The 25,894-nt window shown below is 37.9% G+C and overlaps 1 protein-coding gene across 1 annotated transcript in view; it reads left to right on the top strand.

Annotated features, from left to right (window-relative positions):
- Positions 1–25,894, top strand: part of SETX (senataxin) — a 70,025-nt gene that overhangs the window by 18,282 nt on the left and 25,849 nt on the right. Inside the window, exons 7-15 of the mRNA XM_069476998.1 lie at positions 752–871; positions 3,658–3,829; positions 3,961–4,048; positions 4,561–8,736; positions 15,319–15,418; positions 18,403–18,576; positions 20,984–21,216; positions 22,453–22,620; positions 23,173–23,329. Of these exons, the coding sequence (XP_069333099.1) occupies positions 752–871; positions 3,658–3,829; positions 3,961–4,048; positions 4,561–8,736; positions 15,319–15,418; positions 18,403–18,576; positions 20,984–21,216; positions 22,453–22,620; positions 23,173–23,329 (5,388 nt within the window). The remainder of the gene's footprint in view (positions 1–751; positions 872–3,657; positions 3,830–3,960; positions 4,049–4,560; positions 8,737–15,318; positions 15,419–18,402; positions 18,577–20,983; positions 21,217–22,452; positions 22,621–23,172; positions 23,330–25,894) is intronic.

Here is a 25,894-nt window from a genome sequence, read left to right as displayed (position 1 = left end):
GTTCCTATAAGAGGTACATTTTCAAGCACTGGCAAATGAATCTTTTGTTTAAAGCAACATGAGATTAACAAAATATTAGCATAGTAGTTGACTTTAATAGGGGTCTGATTGTTAATACTTCTTTTCCATTGTGTAAGATATTTCCTGGTAGAGTTGCTAGCATTGTTTTGGGGTCCCCCCACCCCCAACACACACACAAATAGCTTTTATTACAGAAAAGGAAGAAACTGTACAGAGTGAAAGTGAAGAAGGAAGCTATACAAAGTGAAAATACATTCCAAAGAGAGAGGAACAGGTCAGTCTCCACGAGTGGAGAAAGACCTGCTAAAACTGTGTACAAATTCTGTGCTGACTCAAAATAGTTATACCCTATTTCATTGATTCCAAGTCTTAAAGTCATGTGTCATAATTGGCAGTGGTTTTTTCCCCCCTATTTTAGTGGTATATGAGGTACGATAAATCTTAAAATTGAAGGCATCTTAGATTGTTCAAATACAAGTTATGTGGTAGTTATCTTAGAAATTGTTTTCTAACCAAGCTAGTACCATTTTCCCCTTTTACACTTGAGTCAGTCTAAAATTCTGTTACATGGGAGCAGTTGTATATGAATATCTCAGACTTAAATGTTTGAGGAACCGGATATTGTTTTGCTTCATCTTCCTGCCTTATATTTCGTTTGCCAGCTGAGCCAGACAAGCCATTATAATGGTGTTATTTCATTAATTCAAGAAAATTTTAAATGATCTTACAGGTATTTGCATGTTGCTGACCATTCTTGAGGAGCAAGCCATGGATTCTCTGTTGTTGGGCTCAGACAAGCAAAATGATTTTATGCAGTCAATACTTCACACCATGGAGAGGCAATCAGATGGTAATAAACTTTACTTGCTAAATGTTTTTGAGTACTGGGTTCATGATGCTCTTTTAAAATGCTAGTGTCACTGCAAGAATTGGTGTATGGTATGAAGTAAAGAAGAGCTAACTTTTACGGTTTAGGTAAGAAATTCAGACTTTCAAATCAGAAAGAACCTTCAGAGTTTAATTCAACACCTTCCATTCATAGAGGAAGGGACTAAATGAAGCCCACGGAAGTTAACCTACTTTTTCGTAGTGAAAAAAATTAGTGGTAGAATGAAAACTAGAACCTGTGGGAGACCTGTTTGTAATGACATGGTTGGTTAACATTGTGAGGAAAACCTCCTCTGTCCCACGGTCTCCCTTTGTCTGCTGCTTCATTTCTTTGTGGTTCTCATTGTCCAGTGCGGCAACTGCCAGCCACATGTGATTATTTAAATTTAAATTAACTAAAATTTAAAAATCACTTTTTAGTCCCACTAGCCATATTTCAAGGCCCAGTAGCCACATGTGCCTGGTGGCTACTATATAAACAGTGCACATACAGAATATTTTCATTATCATAGAAAATTCTCCTGGACAGTACTGTTCTAGATAGTCTAGAAAATGAGACCTAAATCTTACAGTCATGTTTATTATTAGATCCTGACCTCCTTTTGCTTATGGTTGTATCAAGCTAATCATGAAGGATCTTTACTTAAAATAAGTATTTCTAATCTTACCTTCTTTATAAAGGAGTGAGTTAATAAAGACCAAAAATGTCAGATCCTGTGAAAACATAATGAATATTTTTTCCCCTTCATTCATTTTTTTCTTCAAGCAACTTGACTGTGGATATAAACTCATTTATGGGCGATTCTAAAAAACTTACATTAATGTTATTCTTTTTTTGATGGCATGTATTTCCTTGCTAGATTATTCCTGATTAAGATTATTACTCACTTATTCGCTAGTATTTAATGCATAAATTTTTCATTTCTTTCCCTGTGCCTAACTGTACATATCATGTATAATTCTATCCCTTCTGTTAATCTAGCTCCCTTACCTTTTTCAAAATGTGAATCACCTCTTAAGAAACCTTTCATAATCATCTTCCCCTGACTACTTTCTTCCTTATTTGAGAGCTTACTAGACATAAGGCATTGTATCAGCTGCAGTGGAGGATACAAAAATATGTGAGAAAGTCTGCACAAATGACCATGATTAGAAGGCAGAGTCTGAGAGGTCTGAGGGAAGTCAAGTCACAGGTTCTAGGGTGACTAAACAAAATTATCATTAACTGGAAGAAGAGTTCGAGCACTTGCCTCAGACGAGTACCATAGGTGATTAAATGGGGATTGTTTAACAGAGGAGGCATTTAAGCTTTTAAGGATGGATGGGATTTTGGTAAGTGGTGCAAATCGCGAAGGCATCCTATTGCTTATTTGGGAAAAAGCTGGCGATCTGTTTTTGCTAAAGACAGTGGATGATTATGGGAGTATGAAAAATAAAGCCAGAAAGAAATAATACAGCAAGATTTAAGTTTATTTTTTTTTTTGTTTTTCCTTTTTTGAGACAGAGTATCACTCTTTTTTTCTGGCTAGAGTACAGTGGCGTCATGATAGCTTGCTGTAACCTCAAACGCCTGGGCTCGAGCAATCCTCCTGCCTTGGCTTCTGGAGTAACTGGCACTACAGCATGCACTACCACACCTAGCTAACTTTTTCTATTTTTAGTAGAGATGGGGTCTTGCTCTTGCTCAGGCTGGTCTTGAACTTCTGGCCTCAAGTATACTCCCGGCTTAGCCTCCCAGAGCTAGGATTACAGGCATGAGCCACCACATCCAGCCTTTGTTAAGCTTTTGACTGAGACTTTAGATTTTCTTGGAAAACATTAAGGCTCTCTTGAAGGTTAAATTGGATGAAAGTTGATAATAACAAAGCCATGTTGAGATAGATTGGACGAAGGGTGTGTATCTTGGCTTATGTGTTAGCTAAGGGATTTAGTCCTTTACACGAGCTGCATGACACACAAAATTCAGAATTGTGCTGAAGAAGAATTTGTTGTGTTATGGGCCTCATTTAAATGTGTAAATAACAAGTGTCTCTTTCTCTTTCGTTTTCCTCTGTACTTCTTTTCTGTTGTTTATTGGAGGATAGGAGTATAAAGTTCTGGGAGGGGTTGAGGAACTGAGTAAAAAAGATTGTTTCAGGTATGGCAAGCAGTGCAAAGAGGTTGTGTTTACCAGACTGTTTTGTTGCCCATTTAACAGTTTTTCCCTCTTAAAAAGTTTTTTACAGGGGCATCAAAGTATTGCTTGAAAATATTTTGAGAGGCTGGGCGCAGTGGCTCATGCCTGTAATCCTAGCACTCCAAGAGGCTGAGGTGGGAGGATGGCTTGAGATCAGGAGTTGGAGACCAGCCTGAGCAAGAGCGAGACCCTGTCTCTACTAAAAATAGAAAAAATTAGCCGGGCGTGGTGATGCGCACCTGGAGTCCCAGTTACTTAGGAGGCTGAGGCAGTAGGATCCCTTGAGCCCAGGAGTTTGAGGTTCCTGTGAGCTAGGCTGACGCCACGCGGCTCTAGCCCAGGCAACAGAGCTAGAACAATCTGTCTCAAAAAAAACCAGAAAAATATTTTGAGAATTTGCCAGCTTTTTAAAAACCTTTGTCTCTAAGGATTGGCAGTGCTTTATTTTAAATGACTTGCTGCTTTGCTTTTAATTTTGTTGCTAACCAGATAAAGAATGCTTAATTCTCAATATATGTTAGTGCATTTTTCTAATTGTTTTATAATTCTGCCATTACTCTGTTGTATTTCAGATGATAGTGTGGATCCTTTCTGGCCAGCATTACATTGTTTCATGGTGATTCTGGATCGCCTGGGATCCAAGGTCTGGGGTCAACTTATTGACCCCATTGAGGCATTGCAAACCATTATCAACAATGTGAGCTACAATCGAGAGATCCAACACATACGAAACAGTTCTGTGAGGTCAGTTCAATTCATGTCAGGATTTAAAAATAATCTCTGTAAGGAAGTGTGTTGTAACTGACTTAACAAGAGGGATTTTTTTCTTTCTTTTCCTTCATTTCGGTAACTTCTGTTTATTCTTACTATTTAAGGACCAAGTTAGAACCAGAATCATATTTGGATGATATGGTGACTTGCAGCCAGATTGTATACAATTATAATCCTGAAAAGACCAAAAAGGTATAAAACACTTTGAAAATTCAGGTGATATTTTATTGCCTGTATATTGTATAAACAGTGTTTACATGATTAGTTGAATTGCTGATTTTATTAATATGGTATGTAGCTGTCTTAAATCACCTGCTACATAAAGGACTTCTGATTTCACAGATATATTGGGCACGGGGGAAAAATGGACTCTACAGTGTGTACAGTTTGGAAAATTAATTTTTAAGTGTATTTAGGGAAGACGAAAAGTTAATGGGCAGATAAGTGGCATGACTAGAAATCAGAACCAGCTAATGGAAGGCCAGATTACATGAAGGTGGTATGAATTTGCCTTTTCATGAAACTTTGACCTCGGAATTCAACTTATGTTTTCAATTTCTTGGGTGGTATGTATATTAAAAATAATACGTAGTAAACCAAAATAGGTGTGTTGGGAAGATGTATTTTCTTTTTTACAACTTAAATATTAAAGCTGTCATGAATGGTGCTTGTTTATCTGAATGTCAATATTTCTTTCATTTTAGGATTCTGGATGGAGATCAGCCATTTGCCCAGATTATTGTCCTAACATGTATGAAGAAATGGAAACATTAGCCAGTGTACTTCAGTCAGATATTGGTCAAGACATGCGTGTTCACAACAGCACATTTTTATGGTTCATACCTTTTGTTCAGTCTCTCATGGATCTTAAGGATTTGGGTGTGGCTTACATAGCAGAGGTTATTCATCATCTGCACTCCGAAGTCAAAGATGTCCTCAACCAAACAGATGCTGTGTGTGACAAAGTCACTGAATTTTTTCTTCTGATTTTGGTATCAGTGATTGAACTTCATAGAAGTAAAAAATGTTTGCATTTGCTATGGATTAGTTCCCAACAATGGGTGGAAGTCGTCGTAAAATGTGCCAAGCTTCCTACCTCAGCATTTGCACGGAGTTCTGAGAAGTCATCTGGTAATTGCTCCAAAGGAACAGCAATGATATCATCGCTGTCATTGCATTCAATGCCATCTAACTCTGTACAGCTTGCTTGTGTGCAGCTGATTAGAAGTCTCCTTAAAGAAGGTTATCAGCTTGGGCAGCAAACTATTTGCAAGAGATTTTGGGATAAGCTTAACTTATTCCTTCGGGGAAATTTATCTCTAGGTTGGCAGTTGACTAGTCAGGAAACCCATGAGTTACAAACTTGTTTAAAGCAAATTATTAGAAACTTAAAATCAAAAGTACCTCCATGTAGCACTTTAGCAGATCTGACTCCTGCGTGTAAAACCCCTCCTGCATCTTGTAATAAAGAAGAAAGTGAACAAATAGGGAAGAAATCTATAAAAGACATGCATTGTCTAGAAAACTCCAGCCCAACATTTTCTAAAGAATTGATGAAAGGTGACATATTTCAAGTACCAGAAAGTATATCGATCAAAGCAAGTAACACTGTAGAAGAAGAGGATAATGAGCAAAATTATATGAAGGATTTGAAATTAGAAGACCATCGGTCAGTTGAGTCATGCTTAAAGCAGGGTAATAAAAGCCTTTTTATTGAAAAAGCTCAGGATCAAATTAAAATAAGTACAAGGAAGCAGAAGTCTGTAAAAGAGAACTCCTCATATACCCCACAGAATTGTACTTCAAGAAATGGTCCAGGAAGGGGAAGTGACAGAAAAATAATATCAACTGAATCTCTGGAAAAAGTGTCTGCATCAAATGCAGATTTATCTTTCAAGGATGATGCTCTTGGTAAAACCTCAAAACCGAAAACCAAGACACAGAAGAAAGATGACATCTGTACAAAGTTATCACATGTAATAAAGAAGCAACATAGGAAAAGAACTTTGGTCCATAATGCTATCAATTTAGAGGAAAACCTGACTGCATGTGACACTGAGAGTTTCTATTCAGGGAAAGATACAGAAGTTCAGAAAGGGGATGGCTTTATACACAATCTGTCTTCAGATCCTGATGGTATTCCAGGTGATAAAAATGGAGAACAAAAATCTCAAAATAGCTTATTACTGAAAAAGAAACAAGTAAAAAATGAAGAGTTAGATATTTTCTGTTCCTATGAAAACAATTATAAAATACAAGAACGTCATCCTGATCAAGATTTGGTCTCATTTACAGAAATGACTGATATTTTAGTGAAGAAAATGTCTCCCTTTAAAGCTCCGGTGACTGTAGTTCAATCGAGAGAAAAGGAAATGAGTAAGAGTACCCTGATTTCTTCTAACTTGACAATAGAACAGACCCCTGGCATCAGTCCTAAGTCTGAAACCTTAACAGATTCTCAGATAGACAGAGATCTCCACAAGTTATCATTAATGGCTCAAGCTAGTGTTACTAAGTTTCCATCAGATTCAACTCAAAAAAGCTCATCCCAGCTCCAAAGAAAAGTGAAAGATGGAAAAAGGTGTTTTACAGCTAACCAAAATAATGTTGGAGACACTGGCTGTGGACAGGTTATTATTATTTCAGATTCTGATGATGAAGATGAAGGAATTCTGGGTGGTAAAAAAAACACGAAACAGGACAAAGCATGCATGGAGAAAGAATGTCCAGAGCAGCATGTTTCAGCAGTTACTAGTAATGTGGAAAAGAAGCCAGTAAAGAAAGAACAAACAAAGTCTCCTCCGCAGTTTGAGGATTCTGATTCTCAGTTTTTTGAGTTTGAAAGTCCATCTGAAGTATTTTCAGTATGGCAAGATCATAAACTAAACAGTTCAGTTCAACAGGATGAGAAAAATTCATGTTTGACTCACATGACAGATACCACAAATATTTGGGATGATGATACAGATTATGTATCTGAAGAGGTTATTAAAAAAGTAGCAGAAGGCATTGAAGGACACTCAGAAGCACAGAGTAGTAGTATTTCTGTTGAGGAATTTCGTGAAACTGAAGGGAAAAAACCTAAGAGAAAACGATTTACAAAAAAGCCAACGATTGAAGATCCTGTAAGCCCTTCATCTGTCAGAAGTGAGGACCAGTCTCATATTCTTAATAAGAGAGAGATTCCTGAAAATGATTTAAAAAAAAGTAGAGACACAAAGACTGTAACTCCCAACTCAAGTATTCAGAGAGCCACTATGGTTTCCCCAAGGAAATCTTCTCCAAAGCTTCGTACTTGTCCAGAACCCGTTAGGAGAGTCCCACTTTCTAAAACTCCTAAGAAAGCACATTCAGATACCAAAAAAGGGCAGACTAAAAATTCAAATTACATACGTTGTAGGACATCTCCTGCGATAGTGCCACCAAAGAAATTTCGCCAGTGTCCTGAGCCAACCTCAACAGCTGAGAAACTTGGTCTGAAAAAGGCTCCTCGTAAGGCATTTGACTTGTCCCAGCGATCATTAGAGTCTTTAGTTCAATTGCGTGATTATGGCAAAACTGTTGGAGTAGTTGATACTGGAAAAAAGACTAAATTAATTCCTCCTCAGGCTCTTTCTGTCAAAAATAATAAGAAACTCCTAACCAGTCAAGATCTTCAGTTTCAAAGGCAGATAAGACACAAATCACAACAAAATAGACAGGGGCTCTTTGATTATGGAAGTACAGATGCTACAAGAGCAGGGCCACGTACAGCACAGAATTCTGACACATTTGTGCCAGAATCTGATAGGTCAGATTATAATTATACAGGAAGAACTAAGGCACTTGCTAACAGTCATGGAAAACAGTTAACAAAATGCATGTCTGCTGAACCAGAAACCGTAAAAGCAAAATATGTTTCTCAGGCAACTGATGATGCTTGTCTTTTGAACCAGTGTGATTCTGTAGTGTTAAATGGAACACCAACAAATGAAATAGTAGTCTCTACTTCAGAGGACCCTTTAGCTGGAGGGGATCCAATAGTACATCCTATAGACCTGGCAACTTTGAAAGAGGGAGAATCTGAATCCAACAGTGATATAGAGGATGATAATTTATTTTTAACACAAAATGATCCTGAAGATATGGATTTGTGTTCACAAGTGGAAAATAATGTTAAACTCATTGAAGTAGTTCATGGAAAAGATACAGTTCAGGTAGAAGTTTCTGTAAGTTGGCCTCAGTTGGAATCTTTGGGTGGCACAAAGTGTAAGTACAAAGATTGTGTTGAAACCATGAAAAACCAGAGTGAATACTGCTCAAAGCATTCTGAAGCCAAAGCAGCAGATGAAGATGTATTTCGTAAACCTGGCCTGCCTCTTTCTGCATCTAAACCTTCAAGACCTTTCACTACTAAGATTTTTAGCTCAAAAAGTACTTCACGAATTGCTAATCTTTCCAAGTCTTTGGAAAATGCTGCAGCACTTTCACCAGCTCTAAAAAATAAGCCAAATGGGATACAATCTATTTTGAAAGTACCACAGGCAGCTCCCATAGTATCTCAGAAGCCAGTGGAGGAAATGAAGAGTTTGTGCAATATTCTTCATCCTCAGACTCCAAATAATTCTAACAGGCAAGGTTACAAACTTCTGTTTGGTGAGAACAAATGCTTTTCACCTTCCTCTCCAGTAAACATTCTGTTATCATCTCAGTCTATCTCTGACACCTTTGTTAAAGAGGTCTTAAAATGGAAGTATGAAATGTTTTTGAACTTTGATCAGTGTGGGCCCCCTGCAAGTCTTTGTCAGTCCATCTCAAGACCTGTGCCTGTCAGATTTCAAGATTGTGGAGATTATTTTAATGTCTTTTTCCCTTTGATGATATTGAATACTTTTGAAACAGTAAGTATATGTTTCAGTTGTATGCCTTTCCACATTGTTCACGGTGGTTTTCTTTACCATGCTAAGTAATAGAGTACAGTTAAAATAATTGACCTTTTTGATTTAGATACTGCTTTTAGCGTTGAACAGACATTTGTACCAGCCACTGTTCTAGATGCTGGCGATACAGAGGAAACACTTGGAACTTCTGTCCCCTGAAGCTTTATAGGTACAACTCAGGGTGCTAATGTACCAAGTCCAGAGGTAGCACAGGAAGAATTGTTTATCAATGCATAGGTAAGGGAAGACTTCTCAGAGGAGATAGTCTCCCGTCTACATTTGCTTTGTTTTTAAGTAAAATAGACCTTTAGTGTAGTTTTCTTGAGGAGGTGACAAAGGTAAGTTACACTGAACACAAATTAATAAATCCTAAATTTCTCTTTACACATCTGACTTCCCAGTTTCCTACTCATCAGAGCGGTTGCCGTCTTACTGTAACTGCCTCCCCAGCCTCAGTACATCCTAGTCTGGTTTTTCTCTCCTTGCTCCCTTTGACTAGGGTTGACACATAATACAGGATTCCTGGTTGAATTTGAATGTCAAAAACAGCAAATAGGGTTGGGCGCAGTGGCTCATAGCGTGCAATCCTAGCACTCTGGGAGGCTGAGGTGGGAAGATTGCTTGAGCTCAGGAGTTGGAGACCAGCCTGAGCAAGAGTGAGACCCTGTCTCTACTAAAAATATTCACAGAAAATTTAGCCGGATGTGGTGGTGAGCACCTGTAGTCCCAGCTACTCAAAAGGCTGAGGCGGGAGGATCACTTGAGCCCAGGAGTTTGAGGTTGCAGTGAGCTATGATGATGCCACTGCACTCTACCTGGGGTGACAGAGTGAGACTCTGTCTCAAAAAGAAAAAAATAAGACAGCAAATAATTCTTTAGTGTAAGTATTTAGTGCATTTTGAAAGGTGTTTTCAAGGCAGGTAAGGGATTAGGAACAAATTTTTACTTTTTCAAATTCCTTAAAAATTCCCCGCATGCAGTAAGACTCTTAAAACCAATGGTGTTGAGGTAAATATTCATAAATTAATTCACTTAATAAATATTTGGGTGCTCAGTGCTCTTACAGGCCTGGGAGGTAAAGTGGTGAACAAGACAGATGAGGTGTCTGCCCTCTGGAAGTGCCCATTTCAGATTGGTATAAAGGCTCCAAGTGTGACCTATAACAAAGGCAACAGGGCACTTTTAGATGGAAAGATCAGAGTGCTTCTGTGAGTAGATGGTGTTCACGCTGACACGCAACTGAAGAGAAAGAATAGCTTTGGGAAGTATGTTCCAGGCAGAGTGGAGTGTATAGACACTATGATAACAGCATAGCTTGATGTGTCGAAGAGAAGGAAGTGTATTGCACAAAGGGACAAGTCTGCTGTAAAAGAAGATAAGCAGGTGAATTACTAATACCGCACTTGGCGGGAGAAATGGCTTCTATAAAGCCTGAGTCAGTGCATCTTTAAAAGTACTTCATGTTGAATCTTTTGTATCAACTTATGCCCCCAGTTTTAGCCAGTGTTTTAGAGTTGCTTCCTTCTTGCCTGGAAAGCACTTAAATCCGTTAGAAGTTCAGAGCCCTTTTAAGGGGGGACACATTTCTGATTTTATTTTTCTTTGAATTAAAAGGTATTAATATTTATATATTCATTTTTCACATTTTTTATTTTCCGGACATATTTATAGCCCCAGCCTTTTTTTTTTTTTAACAGAATGAGCACAAGTTCTGTATGTATGTACACTAAGTTTAAAAATAGTCAAATACTTCTACAAGACCCATTATAAAAAACATCATGCATCTCTCACTTCCCCAGTAACCATTAATTTGGTTCTTAATTGATTCTTTTGAAATTTCCTTCCTTCTTTATATTCCAAATAACATGCCTGTATTATGACTTCTTGATTTTCCAGTTTTAGGCATTTTCTATTAGCTTCCTGCTTTAGAAGGTACTTGCTCTTCCCAGTCCAGCCTTCACGCACACCATTCCTGTTCCCCCATCCTCACTGTGGGAGTTTCTATTGTTTTGATTGCATGAAAGGTATCCTCAGCTATGTCATGTAGTGTGCCATAACTACTTTTCCTTTCTTTCCCAACTCTGTTTTCCCTGGATTTGTTATTTTGTGTATTTACTTAATTTTCTATACACTTATCACTAAATTCAGACTCTATTTTGAATGTTTAAATGTTTCATGATCAGGCATATCATTTATTCTATAAATTTCTTCTTTGTGTGGTATATGACAATTTTCTGAAAATAGCTGCCATCCTTATTCTCAGGCTTGCATTTTCTTCTTCCCTGGGTTGGGTCTCTGTCTCCTATACTCCATGTCATCTTCTTGGTCACTCACTTTAGTGAGGTACGTCCTTCAAGCTTCCTGAGAAAAAGGGTATGTGAGAGTTAAATTTTTGAAACCTTATATGTCTTAAAAATTTCTTGAGTTTTCTTATTTTCTTTTATTTTTTCTATCTTTTATTTTCCTTTTGCTTTAGTCTTTTTTTTTTTTTTTTTGAAACAGGGTCTTGCTCTGTCACCCCAGCTACACTGCAGTGGTGTGATCATAGCTGACCTCAACCTTGAACTCCTGGGCTCAAGCGATCTTGCCTCAGCCTGCCAAGTAGCTGTTACTATAGGTGCACCCCCCACCATGCCCGATTAATTTTTTTCTATCTTTAATAGAAAGAGGGTCTCACTCTTGCTCAGGCTGGTCTTAAACTCCTGACCTCAAGTGATCCTCCCACCTCACCTCCTGGAATGCTAGGGTTATAGGCATGAGCCACCAGGCCCAGACTTTGCTCTATTTTCTTGGAGGTCTTCTCAACTTTTCTCCCAAATGTAATTAATTTTGTTTAGTATATCTTTAGTTTCCTAGAACTCTTGTGTTCTGAATATTCCTTTTTATGGAGCCCTATTCTTATTTCATGGACATGGTATTTTTTATTAGCTGAAGTTTATTAATGATAATTTTAAAGTCAGCCAAAAGTTCCCTGTTAATTTTAGTGTCTGTAGTCCTTTTTGTTAGTTCCTTTTTCATATGGCTGATTTCTGGTGGCCTACTCACATTTAAGAAAAGAAGATTAGAAAGTAGATTTTGAGCATAATTCTTAGTAGCCAAAAAGTGAAAATGACCCAAATGTCCATCAGCTGATGAATGGATAAACAAAATATGGTCTATCCATATGATGGAATACTTACTACTCAGCCATAAAAAGGAGTGACATTCTAATACATGTTCATTGATAAACCTTGAAAACATTTTGGAAGATAACTATGCTAAGTGAAAGAAGTGAGGTGCAGAAGGTCATGTATTACATGATTCCATTCATATGTATTGTCCAGAATAGGCAAATGTATAGCGACAGGAAGCAGATTAATAGGTGTCAGGAGATGGGTGGAGGGGAAAATTAGGACTAACTGCTAGTAAATATAGGGTTTCTTTTGGAATAATGGAAATGTTTTGGAATTAGTGGTGATGCATACACAACATAGTGAATAAAACCATAATACTAGAAATCACTGAAGTGAACACTTTAAAATGGTGAATTTTATGTTGTGTAAAATATGTCTGTTTTTAAAAATTTTATATAAAAAGGATAAATTTGAATAGCAACAGGTTAAAAGAGATACTTAGGAAAACAGATGAAACCTTCAAATAGTTTTACGAAAATGCTCCCCTTTATGATTGCACTGTGGAAGTCAAATGTGATCTGAAGGTGCCATAGCGTGGTAAAACCCAACATTACTCTTATTATTGATATTTTGTGCTTAGGTGCAGTTGTCTATATTTTGCTATATATAAAAGATTAAAAAAACACCAGACACTCTGAGTGAAAAAAGGGTAGGCTTGTTGACCATTGGGGCTTCATTAGGAAGCCTTTTGTCAATAGCTTTAGTCTTTTTTTTTTTTTTTTTTTTACCTTTTAGGTTAGAGTTCCCAAAGAAGAATCTTCAAATATTTTCCCTAGAAAGTATAGGCCTGGCTGTGAGCTGAGTGTGGGGAGAGGACTGGGATGAGGGTATGAAACAGGAGTGGTGTCTTGGTGCTCCACTTATAAACATTTACGTAATTCCTTTCTTTTCAGTCTGGTATCTCCATCTTTCCTGCTGTCCCCAAGGTCAGAGACTGTATTGTCTCTAGAGACTGAATCTCTATAGTTTTTTGCTGAGATCAGTGTCCCTTCAGCCGTCCTTCTAAAAATATATTGTTTCCCAGTTGAAGTTCAACTTCTTGGGCTTGCTAAGATAGTTACCATTCATTCATCTGCTTTCCGCCTTCCAAAATTTTGATACTCCCCTCTCTTGTGTTCTCTTTTTCCTAATGAGTTAATCCTGGTTTTAAAGATCCCTTTGGTGTTTTAGTGGGGTTTCAGGAAGAGTTAAAGGAAGTGCATGTGTTAAATCAGTCTACCTTGAAGTTGCCTTGATGTTTTACCTTTTTCTTTTTTTAAGCATAGAATTTAAACAATATTGGTTTAATATTTCTAGTTTATACAGGCCAGTAATGATTAGTGGTATTAAGATACCTTGTTTAATTTTAATTTTTAGTCTTTCTAATAAGCTCTGTGCTGTGGCATCAACAACAGCCCTGGACCAAGGGTTATTGTAATTTGATGCAATTTAACTTTCACTTTGTTAATGGAATGCTGTAGTGGGTATAGACTCTGTTCACAAAATTTTGGTTGGTATCCTGTTTTGAACCTGAAATGTAATGTTTGATTATTCTGTTAATATGTATTATTGCAGGTAGAATGTAATCCTTTTTTCTTTTGCTCTTTGTTTATACATTGGGATGCATTTAAGAGCTTTATTGTGGTATAATATACCATAACATAAAACTTACCCTTTTAAAGTATACAAATGAATGATATTTTAGTAAATTTACAGAGTTGTACAGCCATCACCACAACCCAGTTTGACAATATTTCTGTAGACCTAAACCAATCCCTTGTGCCCATTTGCAGCCAATCCCCATTCCTACCACCAGCCCTTGGCAAACACTAATTGACCTTCTATCTCTATAAATTTGCCTTTTCTGGAAATGTCATATATACAGAACTACACAATATGTGGTCTTTTGCATCTGCCTCCTTTCACATCATCATAATAATATTTTAGAGGTTTGTCCATGTATTAGTATTGCTAAATGAGAGATTCCATTGTATGGATGTACCACATTTGTTTATCCATTCATCAGTTGATGGACATTTGGGGTTGTTTCCAGGTTTTGGGTGATTGTAAATAATGCTGTGAATAGGGAATGTATTTTTGAAGATAATTTTAGGGACGTGCCATATTGTAGAATATTCTGGACATAAAATTGGATAATAAAAACTGATCATAACTGTTGTGGACCAGAATCTGACCTCATTAGCAAATAACACAAATTCAGTGTTCTTCCCCTCCCCCCCTTTTCCATAGCATAACCGTTGTGGAGTCTTGATTGGTTAACTGTAGTGCGGAAGCAGCTCAGCACCAGTAGTCTTTGATGATAAATTTCATCAGAGGAACTGAAGGCCAATCGTTGATTTAAATACTTAATGAGTGGCCGGGCGTGGTGGCTCACGCCTGTAATCCTAGCACTCTGGAAGGCCGAGGTGGGCGGATCGTTTGAGCTCAGGAGTTCGAGACCAGCCTGAGCAAGAGCGAGACCCCATCTCTACTAAAAAATAGAAAGAAATTATATGGACAGCTAAAAATATATATAGAAAAAATTAGCCGGGCATGGTGGCTCATGCCTGTAGTCCCAGCTACTCGGGAGGCTGAGACAGGAGGATCCCTTGAGCTCAGGAGTTTGAGGTTGCTGTGAGCTGGGCTGATGCCACGGCACTCACTCTAGCCTGGGCAACAGAGTGAGACTCTTTCTCAAAAAAAAAAAAAAAAAAAAAAAAAAATGAGTAAACTGTTACATTTAGATAAAACCCTTTTTAGGGCCCAAAAAGTAATTTGTTAGTTTTTTTAAAAATAGAAACGTAATATGACTTGTTTACATTAGTAGTCTCCTTTCTAAATTTGGGGTTGGGGGTAGTCCTCTTTACTTCTCAGAAGATCCTCACAGGTATTTCTGATTTGAGGCTTTGGCAAATTGGAAGGTGGGTACAGAGTGTTCTAAAAACTGGCAGGATGACATATTGGCGAAAAATCCCAAAGTTTGCAACAAATCTAGGTCCTTTTGGACTTGTGAGATGGTCCGGTTGGGAAGTAGCATTCTACCAGTACATTCCAGCAGTATTCATGCACTGCTGGAAATGCTCTACATCTGCAGCAAGGAGTATAGTAACCACAGGTGGCTATTGAGCACTGGAAGGGTGGCCAGTTTGAGGAATTTTTAATTTTTAAGATTTTAGTTAAATTTACGTAACCAAATGTAGTTATTGGCTACTGAATTGGTAGGAGAATTCTAGCCAGTTTTATTAAACCGCCACAAATTAAATTTTAGTTTCTGTCACCTCAGATTCTAAGTTCTCTGGTTTTACAGTTGCTTGCTTTGGAAAATTTTGCTATTTATTGTGGCTTTCCAGAATGTTTTTGCTTTCTTAATTTGTGTTTTTGCTTTATATAGGTGGCTCAGGAATGGCTCAGCTCTCCAAATAAAGAGAATTTCTATCAGTTGCATTTACGAAAATTTCCTGCTGATTATAAAAAATACTGCGAGTTTGTGGGTAAGGTCTTTCTTATGCAACTTGGAATATATGATACAATAATTGGAGATTTCCAGTTAAGAGATGATCATTATTTAAATTTTGGGGGACATAGGTTTTCTAAGCTGAATTTGCAACCTCTTACAAGAATATGTTTAAAATCTTAATGAGGATGATTACCGGGATAATTATGAAAATAAAATTCCTGGTTTTTCCCCCATTCTGTAATTAGAATTCCACAAGCTGAAGTGTCAGTGGAAGCTAGGAATGAGAGAGAGGGTGAGTGGAGGGGCTTGGCAGGAGTATCGCAGTAATAGTCTTGGCATCTGTCTTCTTGTTTCATGGTTGGTCTGAGCCACGTATCACTATTATGTACTAGTTAAATACACGAGACATTCAGAACTCTTAAAAATGAAATGCATAAGTCCTCTTTTACCCCCACCCCATCCATCCTACTCTGTATATCCGCTTAAGAAAAAAATGAACATGTGTGTATGTTTTTAGGAAATGTACTACGTGTTCATTGTAGGTCATTTAGATAATAACAGCCAGAAATAAAATAAACATCACTCACAGTTCCCATTATCTAGAGATAATTCCATTAACATATTAGTGTGTATCTTACTGCCAGACTTTCTACTCACCTGTATGAAGTATGTGTGTCTGTGTGTGTGAGAGATGGGATCATTTTAGTTATTTTGTGACATTTCTCATTCAGTCATCGAGTATATTTATTTTATACTTGATAGTATATGATTCCCAATGCAGAGTGTGTAGCTGTGAAGAAAACACAAAGTTCCTGCCTTCATGAAGCATACATTTGACTTACTATCATTTAATATATTGTAAATGTTTTCAGTGTTATTAAATAATAACAGTATATCATATTTAACAGTTGTAATTATTCCATTGTAACCATATTCTGTAGTTCATTTAACCAATATTTCTAGTTAGACATGTACTTTATTTATAGTTTTTCACTATTATAAACACTCTGAATAGGTCCCTTTGCTCTCAAACTATATGTACATCTTAAGACTTCTGATTCATATTGTCTGTGACTACCAAAAGGAATACCATTTTCACTTCTAACATCATGTAAGGATGTGCATTTCCCTCATTTGCTAAGTGAGACCAATTTTATGTATGAAAAAATGTATCTCATTTAAAGTTGTAGTTTTTGTCCCCCAATGTTTACTGGTTCTTTGTATTCTTGGGGATGTGGTTTTAATTGCCTCTTAATGTTATTTCTTCTTTTTTTTCCCCATTAGGAATATTGTTTTCTTCTTAATTTGTATGCATTATTGCAAGTTTGAAGTCTTTTTTCAGTTTCATTATTTGCTGTTCCTTTTTTTTTTTTCATGTCAGGGACAGCATCTCACCATATTGCCCAGGCTGGCCTCAAAACTCCTGGGCTCAAGCAATCCTCCTGCCTCAGCCTCCCAAGTAGCTGGGACTATAGGCCTTGTGCCACTCCGCCCAGCTAATTTTTTCATTTTTATATTTTTAGTTGGCCAGCCAAATTTCTGTCTATTTTTTAGTAGAGAAGGGGTCTCATTCTTGCTCAGACTGGTCTCGAACTCCTGAGCTCAAGCAATCCTCCCACCTTGGCCTCCCAGAGCACTAGGATTACAGGTGTTAGCTACCATGCCCGGCCTTGATGACAATTTTTTAGTTAATTTTTGTGTATGATTTAATGTAAGAATTAAGGGGCTTTTTGCTTTTTTAAAAAAATAGATATCCAGTTTTAGTGACATTTGTTGAAAAAAAACTTTCCTTTCCCCATTGAATAACCTTAGCACCTGTGTCAGAATATCAATTGACCTTGATTGCCGGTGTATTTTGGACTCTGCATTCTGTTCTTTTTATCTGTGTATCTATTTTACACCAATACCACACTCTCTTGATTATTGTAACTTTATAAGAAGCATTGAAATCCTGTAGTTTTAAGCCTTCTAGTTCTGTTCTTTTTAAAAAAGTTTCTTCATATTGTCATATAAATTTTAGGATCAACTTGTCAATATTTATAAAAATGGCTACTAGTATTTTAACTAGCATTGCTTTGAATTTAAAGATTAATTTGGGGAAAGCTGACATTTTAACAGTATTGAGTCTTAGTCCTTGAACTTAGTATATTTCTCCATTTATTTAGGCTGTCTTTAATTTCTCTGATCAGTGTTTTGTATTTTTCAGGCTATAGTGCTGGATTTGGTGATTGGTACTGAACTTTGTTTTATGCCATTGCTTGCTGTATTTTCTCAGTCCCATTTAGTTTATGACTATCTTTTCCCTCTTGTTTGAAATGCCATCAAAGTTTCAAAATTCTTATATGTACAGTCATGCATTACTTACATTCTGAGAAATATGTTGTTAGACGATTTTGTCATTGTGGGAATATCATAGAGTTTACTTATGCAAACCTAGATGCTATAGCCTACTATACCCCTAGGCTATGCAGTATGGGGTGTTGTTCCCAGGCTACAAACCTGTGCAGCATACTATAGGCAGCTGTAACACAATCGGAACTATTTTGATATCTAAACATAGAAAAGTACAATAAAAATACATGTAATATTACAGTCTCATGGGACCACCATTGTATATGCGGTCTATCATTGACTGAAATGTCATTATGTATTGCATGACTGTACTTGGATCTGTTTTTGTATTTTCTCCTGGGATTTTGCAAGTAGGGAGCAGACAAGAAAGTCTCTTGATTGAAAACCAGAATATATGTCTAGGAAAGAAAGTACATTAGCTAGTTTTCAATATTATGATTTTCTCTATTTTGCCTTTGTAGCAGTTTTTAAGAAAAGTTTCATAAATCTGTAATTGATATTTTAAATTTTTCATTGGATTATATTGCCGTTTTAAAGTACATACAAAGTCTACTAGTGCTGTATACCTTTGAACTTAAGTGCAAGGATTTAATTTCTTTTGAGTTACTCTTACTTAAAATAATTCTGTTAGAGTTGTATAAATTTTGACTTCTTGTTGTTTCATAGTTTATTTGGAGGAATGTGAACTGGCTAAACAGCTACATCCAAAGGAAAATGATTTGGTGTTTTTGGTTACTGAGAGACAGAATGGAGAGAAGAAAGATATAGAGAGAAATTGCATGCAAGATCTCCATGAATATCATTGTGGTTATGTTCACAAGTTTCGCCGCACTTCAGTCAGTAAGTAAATAATGAGACATTAACAAGAAATCTATCAGATACAAACTCATCTTCTAATTTCCCTCAAAATTGTGGTTTACCAGCCATGTATTTGATAAACATTTATGAAACATGTTTTTGCTGTGTGTTGACAACTTGCCATTCAGAGTCCCTTTCCTAGTTTTTCTAGACTCATCTGGAAAAGACCTCGTATTTATTGCTATAGCCTTATGATTTAAAAGCTTTCTTTTGTAATGTCCTCCTCTTCTGGTACATTCCTCCGTCTGTCATTGTGTTTGCTATAACCATCTGTTAACAACTTGCAAGCCATCTGTGATATCTTAAATCACATCCTAACCTTGGTTTTGTGGCTAATTACTAATGAGAACATGAAACATAAAACTCATTGTAAGTTAGCTTAAGGAATCTACTATTTTATTTATTTATTTGTTTGTTTTAACTTGGACAACTCTGGAAGGAATCTGCTGTTTACATCACTCCCATTCACTAGATTGTAGGGACTTCTCTCCCTAAGGTAATGTAATAACAAAAATGTTATAGGTGTAGTAGCTCAGGCCTGTAATCCCAGCACTTTGGGAGGCCATGGTGCAAGGATCACTTGAGGCCAGCAGTTGGAGACCAGCCTGAGCAACATAGTGAGACCTCATCTCTACAAAAAAATAGAAAAATTAGCCGGGCGCGGTGGCTCACGCCTGTAATTCTAGCACTCTGGGAGGCCGAGGCGGGTGGATCGCTCGAGGTCAGGAGTTCGAGACCAGCCTGAGCAAGAGTGAGACCCCGTCTCTACTAAAAATAGAAAGAAATTATATGGACAACTAAAATATATATATACAAAAAATCAGCCGGGCATGGTGGTGCATGCCTGTAGTCCCAGCTACTCGGGAGGCTGAGGCAGGAGGATCACTTGAGCCCAGGAGTTTGAGGTTGCTGTGAGCTAGGCTGAAGCCACGGCACTCACTCTAGCCCGGGCAACAGAGTGAGACTCTGTCTAAAAAAAAAAAAAAGAAAAATTAGTGTGCCTGTAGTCCCAGCTCCTTGGGAGGCTGAGGCAGGAGGATTGCTTGAGCCCAGGAGTTTTGAGGTTGCAGTGAGCTATGATGACACCACTGCACTCTAGCCTGAGCAACAGAGTGAGACCTTAAAAAAATAGCAATAAAGCTCCTTAGGGCAACATTATGCTGCATTATAACAGGTGTGCTGTGTTTGTTAGCATAAACAGCTTAATTCTTTGTGTAGAATGCATTTAGAAGAGTTCCAACAGGGATATATGGATTATTCTTTGCTTTTGGCTCTTGCAAACAATAACATTTATCAAATTTATAGTTCTGAGACAGTCTCCTTCCCTGAACTACTCCTGGATCAAAACTGTCTATCTGATATCTCCATTTGGAGACCTGTTGGATATCTCAAACCTACTAGTCCAAAAGTAAACACTTGATTTTGTGCCTGACATATGCTCTTTCTTTAGTCTTTCCCATCTTGTTAAGTGGGGCCTCCATTTTTTCAGTTGCTCAGGCCAAAAACCTTGGGATCATCCGTGTTCCTTACTTTCTCTCACACCCTACATCTAATTGATGAGCACATCCTCTTAACTCATCCTTTGCAGTAAATCCAAACTCCAGTCCCCACCTCTGTATCCTAGCCCAAACTACCATTCACTTTTACCTAGATTATTGCAGTAGCCTTGTAAGTGGCCTTTTTGCTTCTGTACTTTTCCCATTGCAGTTTTTTCTTTGTTCTGCAGTAAGAATGATTCTTTTAATATGTAACGTGGAGCTTGTTACTTCCCTACACACAGCTGCCCCATGGCTTTCTGCCTGCCTCCGAACAGTGTCCAGAATCGTTACTGTGGTCTGCAGAGCCCTATAAAGTACAGGCCCAATTTAACTCTCTGTGTTGCTTAGCATTCTTCTCCCTATTTTTCCTTCCAGCCATATTGACCTTCTCCCTGTTCATAAAGTACTTCTGACACATCTGTGCCTTAGGATCTTTGTGGTTGCTAATTCTCTGCCTGTGGCACTCTTTCCCCCTTGCTGAGGACATAACGAACTCCCTTACTTCAAATCTCTGCTCCAGTATCATGTCGTCAGGCTGCCCTTCCCTGACCAGCCTGTCTGCCTCCATCCTCAGTTACTTCCTTGTCCACTTTCTCTGCTTCCTCATAACATTAGTGCCATCTGACATGTTTATTTCGCTGTCTCCCTCTTCTAGAAAATAAGCCTCTAGAGGACAGAACATTCCCTGGTTCTTAGGAGGCATTCAGTAAATAGTTTTTGAATGAATTTTTAAAATAATATATCATACAAAAAAATGTAAGTTATGAAATACCTAGCTCTGAATTATCTTTTTAACTGGACAGCATTATTCACTGGTAACTGAAATTGCTTTTTCTCCTTCTTGATAATAGTGCGTAATGGGAAGTCTGAGTGTTCCCTTTCCATCCAAACTCAAGATAACTTGCCAGCCAATTTAAATGAGCTTGTGAAGTGTATTGTAATCAGTTCTCTGGTAACTACACAAAGGAAGTTGAAAGCCATGTCTCTCTTGAATGGTCGGAACCAACTGGCTAGAGCTGTTCTAAATCCAAACCCCATGGACTTCTGTACAAAAGATTTACTGACTACAACGTCAGAGCGAATTGTGAGTGATAAAAAGAAAATTTTATGTCAGGATGTTTAAGCATCATATTGTTAGCTACTGCATACAACAAGGACACATTCACTGTGAATGCACAGTTTAGTGCTAGGTTTTCTTTAATATTGCAGAGTATGTAATTAGGTTGGTCAGCTTACCTCAGGAAAAGGTACAATACAGTAGAGTTGAAGGTATACTGGAAGAGCAATGTTAAAATGTTAGATCAGCACCCTACTTAAATGTTCATTAGGTGATAAAGTTCAGCAGTAGGGATCTTGCTAGTAATGTTAAATTTGTATTTGAATGATTGATGGAGAATTGACTGGTATTGTTGCAAAGACAAAGATGAAGTTGTTATCTTGTGTGAACATGTTTTTTTCACTGTAGGAGCAGTGTATAAATTCCAGGAAATGAACAGAGAGAAAGGCAGAAGAAAACTAATATTTTTCAAACCCCTGTGGTGTGCTAGGCATTCCTGTGCTTTATCTCAGTCAGTTCTCACCTTTTTAAAGGAATCCTAGATTTAATGAATAGCAGAGACTAAGACTTAGAGAGGTGTCAGGAGTTTATTAACCTAGTTTGTAATTTAACCTGAAGTTTAGGCTAGGCATGGGATTACAGGCTCACACCTATAATCCTAACACTTTGGGAGGCTGAGGCAGGAGGATCACTTGAGCCCAGGAGTTCAAGGTTACGATGAGCTATGATTGGGCCTCTGTTCTCCAGCCCAGGGGACAGAGCCAGATCCTGTCTCTGGGGAAAAAAAACAAAAAACAAAAAAACTGAAGTTTATTTAGGCTTAGATATGACCTTGAAATCCGTGCTTTTTCCACTATATCACAGTGTGTTAGGAAAGAAATAGTCTTGGAATGTTTTTGCTGTCCAAGAAGAGAATTAACTGAAATGGAAAGAAACAAAGAGTAAATAGAAGAAAAATATAGATTATTAAATGCAGTTTGTTGTGGTCATCTTTGTAAGACTCACAAACAAAAATGTAGATGTGGTACTTGTAAGTATTTGAAGCCGACAGGCACTGATTAGTAATTAGTAAGTAATTAGCATTCCTTCTAACAGTGAAAGTGGTTTTTAGATCAAAAGTCACTTTGAGGTCTTACCTGACCATAACCAAAGCTTTTGCCTGACACAGATTGGAAGAAATTTGAATGGATGTTTTTCATTATCTTCCTCTCGTGTGCCACTACAGAAAGAACAACTCATTCTCATAAATGTCTTTTTATATAGATTGCCTACTTAAAAGATTTCAATGAAGACCAAAAGAAAGCGATAGAAACTGCATATGCCATGGTGAAACAGTCACCGGCAGTTGCCAAAATCTGCCTAATTCATGGACCACCTGGAACAGGAAAATCAAAAACTATTGTTGGCCTCCTGTACCGCTTGCTGACAGAGGTAGGTGTGAGTGATCAAGGCACTGGTGCTGTGGACTGGGGACGTCATTGTACTTCACTTGAGTTAACTGACATATAAATAGGTATTGAAGTGCCTTTTCCCCTTTTGTGTATATTTTTGATACCCTGTAGAACTGTATGAGAGAGAAGAATAGCAGAGAGACGGAAGGTTCTAAGTACAAAGAGTAGAAAATACTATCTTGCGTGAAAAAAATCCTAAGGACGAGAATGGTGGTCTTTAGGCTTCATTATAGGTCACATCTAATGCCAGGAAACTGTCTTGAATGTATTCCTGGGCTATGTTTTGGTTGGATTGAGTATTGATTAAAGTGAGTGGTTGGTAAAGTAAGACTCAAAGCAGTTATGACAAAATTTTATGCCAGAGTAATTTTAATATCAATGTAAGATATAAATTCTTTTATTTATTCTTAACTTCATTATGGGAACTTTCAAACATACATGGAAGTGAAGAAAAACTGTAAAACTATGTAATAGAGTTCATCAGTTTTTTTTTGTGTGTTTATTTGTTTGGTATGTGTTTGGCAAATTGTAGAACCAGAGGAAGGGGCATTCAGATGAAAACTTCAATGCCAAAATCAAACAAAACCGTGTCCTTGTGTGTGCACCTTCCAATGCAGCTGTGGATGAACTTATGAAAAAAATTATCCTCGGATTCAAAGAAAAGTGTAAAGACAAGAAGAATCCTTTGGGTATGATACTTACATGGGTTTCTAATTTGTTTTTCTTTTCCGTGTTTAGTGTGAGCAGCTTTAAATGACAAAGAGCAAACCAATCCTGGTAATAACTTCTACTTGGGGCTGTGGCCCATATGTACTTGTTGATTCATTTAGGACATATTTTATTGAGCATTTACCTGATGCCAGGCACTGTACCAAGTACTGATTTTTTAACAGTGCAGCCTTCAAGGAGACATACAATCTAATGAGGAAGAGGGCAGGTCAGGGGGACAATTACAGCATAGTGTGGTAAGTTCCATAATAGGGTTAAAATGGGAGGTGTTTTCAGATACCTCAGGGGGGCTCTTGATTCAGTCTTGTGAGAACTAGGGAAGGCTTGTGGAGGAAATGATGTTGAAGATGAAACCTGAAGAGCAAGTAGGAGTTAGCCACAGGAAGTTGGGGGGTGAGGGAGGGGGACTTGAGCAGGGATTACTAGAAGTAAAAAGGACCAGGGCCAGAGAACATTGAGTGGTTCAGTATAACTAGAATATAGTAAGCTCCACAAAGGCAGGGGTTTGGATTGGTTCATTGAAGTGTCTCTAGTGCCTAGAACAATGCCTGGCAGTTAGTTGAGGCTCAGCAAAGCTTGGGTGACTGAAAAGTCCTAGCACAGTAGGAGGTGGTGAACGTGGAGGCTCTCAGTAAGCACGGGCTTATATCAGCTTATATCGTTTGTAGTCACTGAGTGCGTCTTACCATGTGTCAGCAACCCTTGAAGTAATCCTGTGAACGAGGTATTGATCCTCCTATCTGTGTTTTATAGGTGGGGAAACTGAAGCTTAGAGATGTTAAATGCACTATAGGAATAACTTTTTCCAGTAGAACTAGTGAAGAGCATTACCAGAGATGATTCAGGACACTTCAGGGAAGATGGAAAATTATTTCTATTTACTTAACCTTAACACACTTCATACAGCTCATTTTGGGTTATGACTTTGTATTAGACTGCTTTCCTAAAGCTCATGTGTCTTGTCTTCCCTGCCAAATTTTATTTTCTGTAAGGATACCTGACAGTGCCTTTTATCAATTAGGATTAGATTTGGTTGCAAATAATAGATACTCCAAATACAGCGGGTTAAATGATAGAAGTTTCCTTCTTTTTTATTCAAGAGCACAGAGGTGGACATTTTGGGACTAGGACTAGAGTTACTGGTTTGGTGACTCTGCTTCAGAGTCTTTGGATACCCAGGCCCCTCCTATCTATTGCTCCCCCATGTGTGGCCTCCATTTCTTAGTGTGCCTCCTGGTCAGGGATAGCTCCTCCAGCTTCAGCAAGGGGGAGAAAAAGATGAAGGAGGGGCAAAGGGAGCATACTAGCCATATTTTAAGGAAGATTCCTAGATGCTGCCAGTAGCACCTCTGCTTATGTCCGTCCTCTTGGCGGACACTCAGCTACAAAAGAGGCTGAGACATGTTATCTTTATTCTGAGGGATCAACACATTTTTCCTTTTAACTACATATGCATTACCTACTTGTAGAATCCATTTGTTTTTTAACGCCAACAGTACATCGTCTGTCTGCAGCTCTTTCCACTTACTGTTCGTTACGTTTGAGAAATTGATGATTTTATGTATTATTAACTACTAGAGGGTGTTTCATTGTATGAGTGTGCAGTTTATTCATGATCCATTCATGATTTAGATTCTTTTCAATTTTTTATTTCAGATTTTATTATAGTGAACATTCTTGTAATTGTGCATATTTCTCCAATCAGGTATAAAAATGTTTACTGTGATAGATAAGTGAATTGAACTGTGTAATACTATGTAACAGTTAAAAGGAATACCCTAAAGCACAACGTTCTTAGTCATGTCTCTTCCATATACATGCAGCTTTCTAGGGCAATGCTTCTCAAATTGTGGATTGTGACTACTAATGCAGTGGTCCCATCCTTTTTTGCACCAGGGACCGGTTTCATGGAAGACAATTTTTCCATGGATGGGGGAGGGGCAGTGCAGAGCTCAGGCGGTGATGCAAGCAATGGGAAGTGGCTGTAAATAACAGATGAAGCTTTCTGGCTTGCCTGCTGCTCATCTCCTGCTGTGCGCCCCGCCCCCTGCCCCCCCCACCCCCGCACACCCATTTCCTAAGTTTCATAGAAGACAGTTTTTCCAGGGGATCGGGCGGGGGGCTATAGTCTGTGGCTCAGTCCCTAACAGGACACAGACCAGACTGGTGCTGGTCCATGGCCAGGGGGTTGGGGACCACAGTACCAATGGATTGTAAAATCAGTTTAGGGATACCAGGATCAGCATACTTTAAAAAGTTAAAATACAACAGAAGAAAATAGAAAAGAACAGAGTATGAGCAGTGAGGGTAAATACAGGTTGAGTATTCTTAATCTGAAATGTTCAAAAATCCAAAACTTTTTGAGTGCTAATATGATGCTTAAAGAAAGTGCTCATTGGTTTATTGGAACAGTTCAGATTTCAGATATTTGGATTAGGGATGATCAACTGACAGATATAATACAAATATTAGAAAATCCAAAATATCCAAAGTTGGAAACACTTCTGGTCCCAAGCATTTCAGAG

This window comes from Eulemur rufifrons, chromosome 7 (assembly GCF_041146395.1).
Source record: "Eulemur rufifrons isolate Redbay chromosome 7, OSU_ERuf_1, whole genome shotgun sequence".
NCBI lineage: Eukaryota > Metazoa > Chordata > Mammalia > Primates > Lemuridae > Eulemur > Eulemur rufifrons.
Note: the sequence above shows the minus strand (reverse complement) of the source record. Positions and strands in the feature narration are given on the sequence as shown.